The sequence below is a fragment of the Linepithema humile genome, chromosome 5 (genome assembly GCF_040581485.1).
Source record: "Linepithema humile isolate Giens D197 chromosome 5, Lhum_UNIL_v1.0, whole genome shotgun sequence".
In the NCBI taxonomy this organism is placed as follows: Eukaryota; Metazoa; Arthropoda; class Insecta; order Hymenoptera; family Formicidae; genus Linepithema; species Linepithema humile.
The window spans coordinates 30,050,169-30,063,207 of NC_090132.1; the positions used below are offsets into that span (position 1 = coordinate 30,050,169).

The window sequence follows — 13,039 nt, forward strand, 5'->3', positions numbered from 1 at the left end:
AGAACGAAGAACACAAAAGAGATTTCACGTATTAAAACATGCATGTTGCAAATTAATAGAAGAACTCAATGCAATAAGGATTTTAATTCCTTCCATCTGATGCAAATCATTCCAGTGACGCGCAGAACTTATTCTATGATTAAATCGTTGACAGATCCATGGCTGAAAAAAGATTTCCTAGAAACCTTTCCGCGAATTGGACAATCAATGTACAATTACGCCTCGGTTAGATTTAAGTTTGTCTTAATCGTTAATCTCAATTACTATTATCTTTGTCCGCTAATTTCGATGTTTATTTTGACACGGATTTTAACACTAAAACATTTAATCCATTCGTCAGATAAGCTACATCTTTCAAGCAAATCTTCCAAGCAGCCTTGAATTTTTTTTTACGAATCTTTGACAGATATTAATAACGCAAATTATGAACAAAAAACAATCATTTGTCGCTGTTTTTACTCATACCCGGAACAGATGATGCTTTGCTATTGAAACCCTGCGATCATACAATATTCTAGTGTTAAACCCAGAATAATCCTTTGTTCTTCGTAACGCAACTTCAACTTGTGTCGTGGTAGGTCGCATTACAGATAGACATTTCTCCAACGCTTCTTATCAAGACGTCCGCAGTACGTTAAGCACATAATTGAACTTACCTGCACGTCGCCACGTTGAAGAGCGTCAAAGCGTATTCTTTCAAAACACACAGGTGCTGTTACATCGGTCAGATATCGAAAAATCACAAAAACGTTAAGTGAAAATGGTGTTAAGTGGCATTCGAAAACCGCGATGGCATAAAACATCAGACAAGAAACTATTAGCTTAAATACCATTTGTTTATTTCTACTCACATTAGTTCGATAATTTGCCATTTCATTCTTACGATAAAATAAATCGCGGAATTTCTGTAAATTTATAAAAAAACTTATTTACGATGAAATAAGTTAATCAATATTTATGAGGTGTTTCATAGAAAATGCATAGCAAGCTTCGTATTTACATAGATATTTCACAATAAATTTCAATACAATTATTGCGACGTATATAAAATTTAAAGCAAAGATTAATTTTTTAATATCTATATTGACCATCAAAAATGAATTTTTCTCGGATCGTTCGAAACTGACAAAAGGATACGCATGTAGACTTGATCATATTATTATAATTATGAGAAAAATATCTCGCAAGTATAAATAGTTAAACTATGCGTATAATATAAATTACTTTTTCTAACAATGCTAGACCAACAAAAGCGTTTTTGAGTTGAAATTACTAAAATAAAGATATCAAGATATACAGCACATGAGAGTTGAAAGTGATAAAACTCGGATGAACCAAAGCAAACAACTACGGTCCATCGCGGAATCAAACAGTCGCAAAATCCAATCGGCAGAATTTATCGCGGGCCATGTACACGTAGATAGTACAAGAGTCGCGATATAATTGGATATTGATCCCCGTGAAGATTTCAATGAAGTGACAGGCAACACGGCGAAAAACAATTCATTGATGAATGATTGCACGTCCAACGAAGAGTCCCCCAACAGCAATGGGAAACAACGAAATGTACACCTTGCTGACATTTTACAAAAGAATATCGTTCGCAGAAATACGTTGTGTAAATAATTGTTTTTTTTAGAATTATCTGTTTCGTTGCATAAATAAGTTTCACAATTGAAAAATTAATACAAGTGTATGATAATTATCTTTTCCAAGTCACAAAAAAAAACATTGGATATTTTAATTTATAAATAAGTGTTCTTACAAATGACATTCCGTGGAAATATTTTTTATCGTTTTTTTACACAATTCTATCGTTCTTAATAATTCTTGACACTTAAGAAGACATAAAACATGACAAGTCGGATGGTTTATTATTTCCTGGTAAGCTATTACTCTTTTTATTTGTACTTATTGTTAATCAATCTTTTTTTAATTTCAACGGAAAGCAAATATAATAATTCTCAATGAAATAGATATTAAGAATGTCAAATATGTTAATTTTGCAGAAATAACAGTGCGCGGTATGTTCCCATATTGACAATATTGTAACTAATGGTTTAATGCAAAAATATCTTTCGCGTGTCACCGATAAATTCTCGTCAGAGTTGATTAAACCGCCACGTGAACGTCGAATTCCATAAACGAGCACGTACCGCGCGTCTCGTGCTGATATCAAATCGTTGCTGCGAGGGCACCCGACGGTAACTGGCCGTTCGCGTGAATTTATTGGGGCACGTATAATCGATGAATATCACTCCCGGTTTGTCCCATCAGCCCTTCGTCCAAATCGCGTGTACGCTTCGTTACTTTGCATTCCCGAAGCTGAGCTATTCTATTCGCACGAGCAAATTTCATCTCTAACGTCCGCTTCCATTCGCGGTTGAAATCTGCTGTTATGCAGATATTAACACGCTGTTATGCAGTTTTCCACAAATTTTCACGTTTACGCTAGGCAGATAATTTAGATTATAAATAAAATTTTTCACGAAAATATGTCCATCTCATTGCTAATTGTTCAACAATTCTTTACTAAAATCTCATTATAGTACAGCATTTTTTATACACTCTCAGCTAAAAAATGTGGTTTAACATAACCATAGATGTTTATTTTTACTGAATTATACATTCAAAAACATGGAGATAAGATATAAGAAATATGAATCTACTTTATTACACGATCAAGTTGTATTATACAGCAATCTGAACCGGAAATATAATATTATGTAATGTTAGAATGTTTTATTTATCATGTAAACAACATATAATAATGAAAAAATGTATTCTTATTCTTATATTATTAAAGAACAAAGCTTTTTAATAAATAATATTTCCAATTGTAAATGATTAGCAATATACATATGCAAACATTTCGATATCATTAGATCCAACCTTCCTTACCAAGTTCTGTTTATCGACTTCGAATCCATAATTAGAACAGCTGTGAGCCAACAAACTAAACGAAAGACTTGAATACTATCAATAGAAATTTTACGTGCAACATCTTGTTTTGATATGTACAAATAATTATTTCGTAAAGCCAATCATCGTTCGAGCTTGTAAAATGCAAGTACACTTATTAATTCGATGATTTAAATATAAATTAATATAAATTTTTTGAATATAAATATTTAAAGATATCAATATATATAAAAATATATAACATCTACAATTTTATATAATATTATTTAATTTTTGAAATATAAGAGAGTTGTTTGCAAAAAATGCTGTAGAAATTACAAACGTATGTTAATATGATACCGGAAAGGATCTGCGTTCCGAGATTAACATATTCTCAGTTACATGTGAAACGATAATACGAACCGCGAGGAATGCCTCCTAGTTTTATTATCAGATTTTCTAAGCGTTGCAAAATCCACCGGTATACGACCCCTATTATCTTATCAGCACGTAACGTACACAGAATATGTTATCTGCATCCCCTCTTTATTACGAACGGAAGATGCATGCGATATACGAGCGCGAGTCAATGATGTCATACATTTGCAATTCAGCAGAAAATAATTTTCACAAATTAAATTTCGAGAGTTTCGTGTAAAAAAATAGTGAGATGTTTAAATTAATAATTAAAGATTAAATTAACTGTTCTTTAGCTGACATTTTATTTAGCATTACAATATTAAAAGTTTAATGAGATAAAAACGCGGATATTCTGAATTCAATGTATCATAATAAGCTGTATATACTTATATAATATAATCTTTTTGAACGCGTTAAAGATAATGTGAGTGTTGTGTAATTCGAATATATCTCATATTATGCAACGAAACAGTGACACTATTCTGTAGCAGCAAAATGTCGAAATCTAGTTGTAAAAATCGACAAAAAATATCAATCACGGTAGAAAAGCGATACGATAAACGCAATTGTGATAAAGAAAACCGTCGGTCAATGGCAGCTATTTTGTCCGCTCCTTGTCTTGTCAGCTCGGCACAAGCAAGATAAATGACACGAGAACGTGAAATGTAGGGAATACGTGGGGAAGAGAGAAGTGTGAAAAGTGCGCGCCCAGACAATTCACAAAAGCGTAGAAAATCGATAATCGATACCCCGCTTTTCTCATCGCTGTTATATACGTGCCTCACCAAGGTCGCCATCGGAAAAGTCCTTTTCCCGCTGATTCGCGATCCACGAAACAAAAAGGTTTGAAACGCCGCAACGTCATTCGAACAATGACAGACTTGTGGCATAGAGAGAATATATTTCTACATTTTTACGTAAAATAAATTATAATGCAAAAAAACAAATTAAAACGTTATAAGATAGAGCTGAGAATCGTAAAACACATTGTACGAAGAAAAACATACAAGGAGTAAAGAACAATAAATTTAAATCCTGTACGTACAAACTTATCATTGCTTCGGAGTGAATTAGAAAAGCAATTGAATCTTGAGCAAATTTTGCGGTTGTATTACTTATCAAGATCCAATGGCTTACTTGATTCTGATGCCTTTTCCTCATTTTCTGAGAATTCGAAGCTTTTTCCTTGTTATATCGCCAAACATATGAATCAAGAGTATTGAATACGTAAATTACGTAAGTTGTTGATGCAACGTGTTTGAAAGTTACTAAATCATGATGACACAAAAAAACAGATAACATATATATATTTTAGATGGATAGTTCGAGAACTCTCTATCACAGTTGATCAATGCTTCGATAAAATATCGATAAATTTATTTTCGTAAATTTAATTTAAACTAGATCAATTATTGAATAAATTATTAATAGAATAAAAAAAATAAAAAAACATGCCTTATTCACCCGATGAATTATTTATTTATTTTTGTGTAACTGAATAATGCATAACAGCTGTTGTTAGTTTGCATAAATCATCTCGTTGCGACTCAGTGATTACAGAGGCAAAAGCTATTGCTTGCATCATATACGGACGGCTGATCCATTCAGAACAGACAAGACAGGAAATGCATCGAATGATACATTGCCCTGTACATACATTATCTTGATGAATATCATTTATAATAAGAATGATCATTGGTAGAAAATTTGTGACGACTACGACTTATTGCGCACATTCGAAAATGCATATATATTCGATATTAAAATTTCACTTAAATAAAATTATTAAAATAAATAAAGTCTGTTCGGAATGAGTCCGAAAAATTGTTCAGGGAGACGAAGAAAAAGCATAATCATGATTATTAATAAAAATTCTGAAATTTTTTAAATTTTCCTCAAAAATTTCTTTTTTTTTCTAGCTAAAATATAATTATCCTCGTCTTTTTGTCTTAAATTTTGCCATTGAATCTTTTGAACTTGTTGACAAATTTGTTTTCGCGAGGATCTCGTTCAGCAAGGAAACGAACTTTGCGACCGCTTTTAACTGCGATTTATTGTACCTCCTCCGAGGTGATTCGCGAAGCGAGAGTACGGCCGACTTCTGGACTCGTGAGTAGGAAAGGAAGGCCTTAGATCGCGATTGCAGTAGTCGGAATGATCGCAACAGGCGACCACGAATTCGATGCCATCTGGACCGCGTAGCGTACTGTTCGTAGTGCACCAGACAGAATATTCGTTGTCCGGGAAGAAGTTTGCCTTATTGTAACACCTGAGAAAATAATTTATATGACGAGTACTGCCGCGGGCCAGGTGTTTACATCACCGAAAAGTGGAAACATTCTTTACGACTGTCGTAAAGATGACGTAACGTGCTCGTAGGCGTCGCGGATAAAATGTATAGCAGACTTTTTTTCTTCACTTGACACAAGATTTTAAAGAGACGATATTTAATAGGTTAAAGAGAGACTAATGACAGCCTTTCAACTAGCTGAGTGTGCTAGACGAAGTTTAATAAGCTGTAGAAAAGTGATTAGCTAGATTTCATTGCTGACGTCCATTAGCCTAAATCGCAATTATTTCGTTTTTTTTTCTGTCTATATTATAATTACAACTATAATTTAAAGCCATGGCCTAAAACTTTAGAATTATAATTTAAAAGAAGGAAAATAATTACTAATTAAAGAGTTAGCAAGCCAAAGATGTAATCTTTAGAAAAGTCCATACATGCTTAAGAAAAATTTGTAAAATCATCGCACTAACAACAAGCAATTGTTTTAAAAAAATTTATATTTCGATAATAATAAAATGTTTTATTAAAACAAAATTATTTAAAAAGCTTATGAATTTTAAAATCATATTATTTTTCTTAATCACATATGTAAACTAATGTGGTGTAAGAATATATACATACAGTGTTTTGTAAAGTTTGCATCGTTTCATATTATCTAATAAATTCATCGATAAAAAATTGATTAAATGCTATCTTTTTTTCTTACAACTTATTTGTTCTAGATATTTTGATAATAAATTAAACTTCTAAGAAAAATCGATTTAAAAGCAAAGTTTACAACAAACTTTTATTCTTTTGATTATTTCACATAAGCTTTAATTAAACTTAAAATTGGTTATCAAAAAATTGTACGTTAAATATTTTCACAAAGTTTCATAAAGTTTCTTCTCTTGAAATTAATTCCGTTAAATAAATTGATGCAATATATGTGATGCAAATCTTACAATACACTTTGTAGATTAACCAAAAAATCCATATAAATATTGATAGCTAAAAATGTTTTATCTTATTATTTGTAAACAAGAAAATATATTATCTTAATGCGCTTCAAATTTTGCTGTATAATAAAAATAATCAACGGTATAAACAAAGATAATAAGTACATGAAATCAGAAGGCATGCGGAAGAGAAGATAATAATACTTTCAATCCTATTTAACCCTTATAATCTCGGAAGATATTCTCAATTTTAGTGCAGTGAAGATTAATAAAAGGAACTTGACACGAGATGTACTTGTAAAAGACGGATCAATAATAATAGAATGCAAACGATTGACTCAACAAATCTAATACAAATCACGGCTGGTTCAAGATCTCGTGTCAATCTCCTCGGTGCTTCTTGATATATGATAACGGGCCGACAATGTATGTACAATATATTTTTGCGAAAAATAAAAAAAAGAAACTACAAAGTTTTGCAAAGAGTTTGAGGGTTATTACAAGAGACGAGAAAGATATTTACAAAAGCCACCCTTTCTCGTGGGTCACGCTATCAGAGTCACTACAAGATAGTACTGTCATTAAAGAGTGCAGAGAGAAGAGAGCTGTGGCAACATGCTACTGGTCCTTTCCGAGTTCACTCAGGAGGACTTCCGGCGTACGATGGGCTTGTGAGTAAGAAAATACGGGAGGATTGCCTTGAAGCGACTACAAGCTCCATAGGTGGCAAACATGTCGATCGTTTTGTGACACAAATAAACGCATAACGCGTCGTATCTTATCAATCCAAATTCGTTATCATGTCTCTTGTTTTTCTATAAAATCTATTTATCTCATGCTGATCTCAATCTAATTTTAAGATAAAAAAAATATCGTATTATCTCAATAAATTGACAATTTATCATACGTCATCGATCAATATGGGCGTGTGCTGCTCGGGAGGGAAAAATGAAAGAGTAATGGAAAATAATGAAAAATGCTGAACAATTTTCATGCTTATCTATGCTACTTGATACTACGTCTATAAAGGAAACAATATCTTAGAAATCGGCTCAATAGAATCAACAATTCAATTAACTTTTATGATGCAATAATAAATAAATAGATAGTAATTAAACATTCTTATTTGTTTATAAAATAAATTAAAATAATACGTCACACATAATATATTGATCTAACAGATTATATTTGGATGGGATAATCCTATTGATATTGATAATCCTATTGATATCTATATATGACAATTTATCTAGATTCCGTAATTTACTTAGATATTCAATTCTGCATTTTAATGCGTTTAACTATACAGACCCCGGTGATAACGGGACTCTCTCTGCAATATTTCATCGCGGTTCAAGAAACCGCGATATAAAATAGTCTGGCACGTTGCGCTTTATTGGGCGCAATGAACGGCGAATGAGACAGCGCAACGCGCATCCGCAAATACGCAAGTAATGCATCGCGTGTGCACGTCTGCATGTAGCGTGTTGCAGCGTCGTGGAAGCTTTCTACTCTTCACACAATATATATAGTGCACATTGCATTAATATGGATATAGAAATCTACGCGCGGTGTCCCAAAATCATCGGATGATATTTCAGAAAACAAATTCTTCGACCATAATTTGAAGTATTCCTTCTTTTTTAGTAAAAATATGATTTTAAAATACTAATTTTTTTCTATTTATAAACGATATAACAATGTATTTATAAACAATGTTCTATTTATAAAAATGTAGAGAGTTCGATCAATTTAAATTTAAAAATATAAATAAACCAAAAATTTTATAATTGACATGTATTTGATATGTATTTTACTTGATTTCATATTAAATAATTAAATGATTTGTATCATTTTAATTTGAGATCTAATTATCAAAATGGTTAATACAAAAAATTGTATCAAATAACAATTTATCTTTTTATTAAAAAATGTCAACGAATTGAAATAATTTATTCCTGAAATATATTAAGTAATTTTGGTACATTCCGTACATATATGCATAGATAACGGCGGCGACAGCGCGACAGAGAGCATGTCAGAGCGAGTTCAAAATGATAGTGCAAGCGAGAGAAAATCGTGTACATTGCTGGAGACCATGACGTAACGCATTATTCTGATGATAAAAAAAATAGCCCACGACTTGGTTAATTCCTTGACTACATGAAAACGCTCTAAGCAGTATTTGAATCATTTCCACTTTATCATTAGAAAAAGCTCCAAATTTTGCGCGAATTCTTTGGCTACGCCAATATTTTTCTTTTTTCTTCTAAGTCATTCAAATTTTTAATAACAAATTTTTAGTATGATAAATGTTCATAAATTCTTCCATTTAATAATTAAACTTGTTTTGTGAAAGAAAATAATATATATATAAAACATTCTTAATAATTACAAATATATTGGTATAGCATCATTATTTCTTTGCTTTCGTGAATGATTGAATTACGTATATTCCATTATGACAGAAAATGATAGTAACAATAACATACACATTAAAATCTTTACACTTTGAATTCTAAATAATAGAACCGTTTTAACACTTAAGCAATTGCGTTGATTAGATCAAACTTTGAACTTAGGTACAGTTGCGTTTATGTTATATATCGAACTGCTTATTTTGTTTTTATTCTTCTTAATCCAAGGTAATTAATTAATTTTTTGTAAGTATTACAAATATTTGCAATGCTTACGTTATTAAATTTTCAACTGTCAAACATTATATCCTCCAACAATGTATTACTCTCGATTCTACAGTTCGGCATAAAATGCATAAAACAAGAGAGAAGAAAAAAAATCTAAAGTAAAGTGCAAAATAGTGAAAATATGACAGATTACGTGGCAGAGACAGAGGCATAGTGAGGAAAAAAAGAAAAAAAAAGAAAGTGAGAAAGGAGAATTGCAGCAAAAGCCCGTGCCACCTGCAGAGTTTTCGTAACTTCCAGGTCTATTTGAAACTGTACCTTCTTTGTTGCGAGGATGCAGCTGGGGTGACAGATCCCGATTGCAAAAATCCTCTTTGCAGCACTCGATGACGAAGGACGTGTTTCGCGAGTCGCTCGTCATGCAGAAGATGCGCGGTTCGGGCTGCGATCCCGGCAGATGTTTATTCACGCACCTTCAAGCCGATTTTGCACCAGTTTCAGAAAACGAAGCGAGAATTTGGGATCGCGCGCGATGTATTTTATACAGAGATACAAAATATCGAGAGGAACGTATCGTGCGGTTTCAAGAGAAAAACCGATACGAATGGAAATCCGATCCTCTGGTAGTACAACGGAAGGTGATTAGCGCGCTTCTAAGGCTACATTGTGAGTCCGCCTCTATTTGCCGATATCGCCGATTATCTTCTACGCCATTTAATATGGTTCGAACGCGTTAAATGTTCTATTAACGCGAGTAAATGTTCACGCGCTGATCATTTATATTCTCTAATTTTCTACGCAACTAATTATATTTCCATTAAATTCTTTTCTTATTAATATACATTTTTTTAGATTTCTGAAATTTTAAATTCCAACTCAAATTCTAAAATTTTTCAATCTTTCGATTTATAAACAACCAATTATTTTATTACATTACTAAAAATGTCAGACTTCCGCTGCGGATCGATCAAATTTATTTAATTTGCCTGATAATGCCGTTCTATTTCCGCTATCTAATTTGCCTATCTAACTGCGTTTGCGATTATTATTCAAATTTTAATTATCATTTCTTCCAATACTTTTTTAAAAATATTTTAAGTAAAATCTTACTTAAATCTCATAACAAAATAGTATGACGGTCAATTTCTTTCAAATAAAATAAAGCTGAAAAAACTTTGTTGAATAAATTAAATTATATAAATATCCACATCCGTCCATTAATCGATAATGACGCGGTTTTCGATATACGTGTCCGCCTTGGATACGCGCCCGTTGGGTTATTTTGCATCACAATCCACACGGATGCGAATGCTACCGAGGGAACAGGGTCACCGAGCAAACTCCAGCAAACCGAAATACTCAAAGAAAAAAAAAAAAAAACCGGGAGAGGATGCGAGAGCGAGGGCTAGTAGTCGGGAGGAGCAAGAAAAATCTGCAACACCGTGCAATTCAACACACTCTCGTGATACCTGACATGTGGGGGTAGCCAGTGGTAGCGCATATCTCTTCGTGATTCCTGAAATTCTGCGATTCCTGCGTCGGGATGACATCGTACAACGATATACGTATGAACGCGGAGGCTCCGCGTCAACTCGCGACGCGAGTCTCTCTATCGATCGGTCTTGTTCTACTACAGTAACCTCGACGAACTCGAGAGAAGGACAATTTCGGTCCGTCGAGAAACGCGTCAGATCGCCAGGAGCGATCTTCAAAGCAGGCACACCTCTTACATTCTCTGATCAAACCGAACTCGGCACAGCAAAGAAACTATAAGTTAGGTAGATACTATGATGCAATGTGTGTTAGTTGGGATCTCTCAAACTCGACTATTCTACAACAAAGCGCAATATTCCACATACTTATAAGGAGTATAATTTTCTTACATCTTTCATACCGTCTCGGTGGTTAGAAGCCTTTCATTTACCTATCATAATGTACTAATTATAGCTTATATCTACATCTTCCCTTTAATATTTAAAGAAACTTTTAGACCTGATTGATTTTATATAAAATTCAAGAATGTCGGAGAATAATTATTATTAGTCACATTAGCGCTAAATATTTGAAAACTGTTCCATATATGCATATCAAATTAATCCCTGTCATACTTGCATTTGAAGTTCTCTTTCCGTCTATTTAAAAATATTTTCTCAAATAAAAAAATGCCAATACAATTGATATATCATATTTAAATTGTATAAATTGTTATTATATTTCTCCGTGTAATAGTCTATGCGCTAAAAGAATATCGAACAAAACGTAAGTACCGGTTTTGATACACGGAAGAATTCCAGTTTCCTTAACGTTTCCCGGATGTATATGTGTATTGTCGTTGCGCGGAATTTTATTCACAACTTATGCAAATCGTACTTCGTCGCGACATGCGCGTCAAGGTGAGCCACAACGCGCGCCGCGATTCGATCGTCGTGAATCGCATGCAAAACCGCCGGCACGAAATCTTTCGGACGGTTGATCGTCATACATATCTCCTTGACGCAAGCGCTCACTGATTTGCGTCCGATCGCGTAGTAATTGATTCTGCGAGACGAGCCTCCGTTGAATCGCATTAGCGCGTGCGCCAGAAATGTAGCGAATACAAGAAAACTGAAATACTATGTTATTAACATTCGTAAATATAATCTTACAATAAAGATCAGAGTTTATCAAGTTTCTCAACACAAGAGATGAGAATTAATGGCCAATTTTTACGTACGTCAGATATTAGGCAAACGTAATTTACTCGGAAAAAAAGATAGCGTCTTTAAAAGATGTAAATAAAATTAAGAAAATGCACATAAAATATTGATTATCTATTAAACTTATGAATCTTATAGTTCTTTAAAATTTTAAAAGTAGTCACAATATTTTATAATTGGTAATTTCTTTAGCACATTTCATAAATGAAATTGACTGTACTCAAACTTTTGCACGCTCATTTCCGATTGAATATAAATCACACAAATGCAAACGAATATGTTAAGAAAGACTTCGCAGATTAGAAATGGCAAATGCAGAGTCAAAATTCAACACTGGACTGTAAAGAATCCAGTTAATGATCTCGTTAAAAAATGTGTTATATTTATTTTCGTAATTAGCTTCGTAAAATATATATGTATTCAATTGACGCAAGTGTGCATATAAACACGCATATATAACATATTTTATGTATAAATATGCAAATAAGGCGATTAAAATACGATTAGGACGATTAGGACGATTGAAATAAGTATCTGATTCTTTTTCGTTCATAAAAAAAATTATTTAATGAAATTATCCACTCAAGCTAATCGCGCCACAATTATTCAGAAAATTATCACCGGAAATATAAGAAGCAAATAATTATTGTGCTTGATATCCATAAAGTTTAATAAATAATCAATATAAATTATTAAGTTGAGAAACTGAGAATGATTGTTCTGTTAACTTTTAAATATTCTTTTCAGCGATATAATCCTATAACGAAGTAAAAAAATATATCGATAATTCTAATGACATTGTTTTATATAAGACAGAAACACCTAATTTTTTAATTTCAGCAATATTTTCTACTTTAAATGCAACCTTTGAAATTATTTGTAGTCAAAACATTGCTTCGCGCAGCCATAGTATTGTTTAATCCTATAAAACGCATATTCGACTAATTTTATCGATAAACAAGGGGGGCTGTTTATGCGGCATAAGTGTAACTATGCAGTTTTCCGTCCGCCTAGAATGACGTTACTCTTTTTGCCATCTATTTTTGTTATTTCGAAAATCATGCTGTTCACTCGATTTCTGTGGTGTTAGTGTATAATGGTACATTATATATTGGACGTTTATGTTATACACACGTATTAGAGACAGAA

The 13,039-nt window shown here is 32.7% G+C and overlaps 1 protein-coding gene across 4 annotated transcripts in view; it reads right to left on the bottom strand.

The window, feature by feature from the left end:
* Nucleotides 1–13,039, bottom strand: part of babo (TGF-beta receptor type-1 babo) — a 37,249-nt gene that overhangs the window by 10,792 nt on the left and 13,418 nt on the right. For 2 of the 4 annotated variants that reach the window (XM_012373599.2, XM_067355675.1), the window contains exon 3: nt 5,382–5,590. The exons of 1 other annotated variant lie outside the window; for it this stretch is intronic. In XM_012373599.2, coding sequence (XP_012229022.1) covers nt 5,382–5,590 — 209 coding nt within the window. Of the gene's footprint in view, nt 1–5,381; nt 5,591–9,512; nt 9,668–13,039 lie in introns of all 4 variants that reach the window. One more of the 4 variants, XM_067355676.1, reaches the window with a different exon arrangement.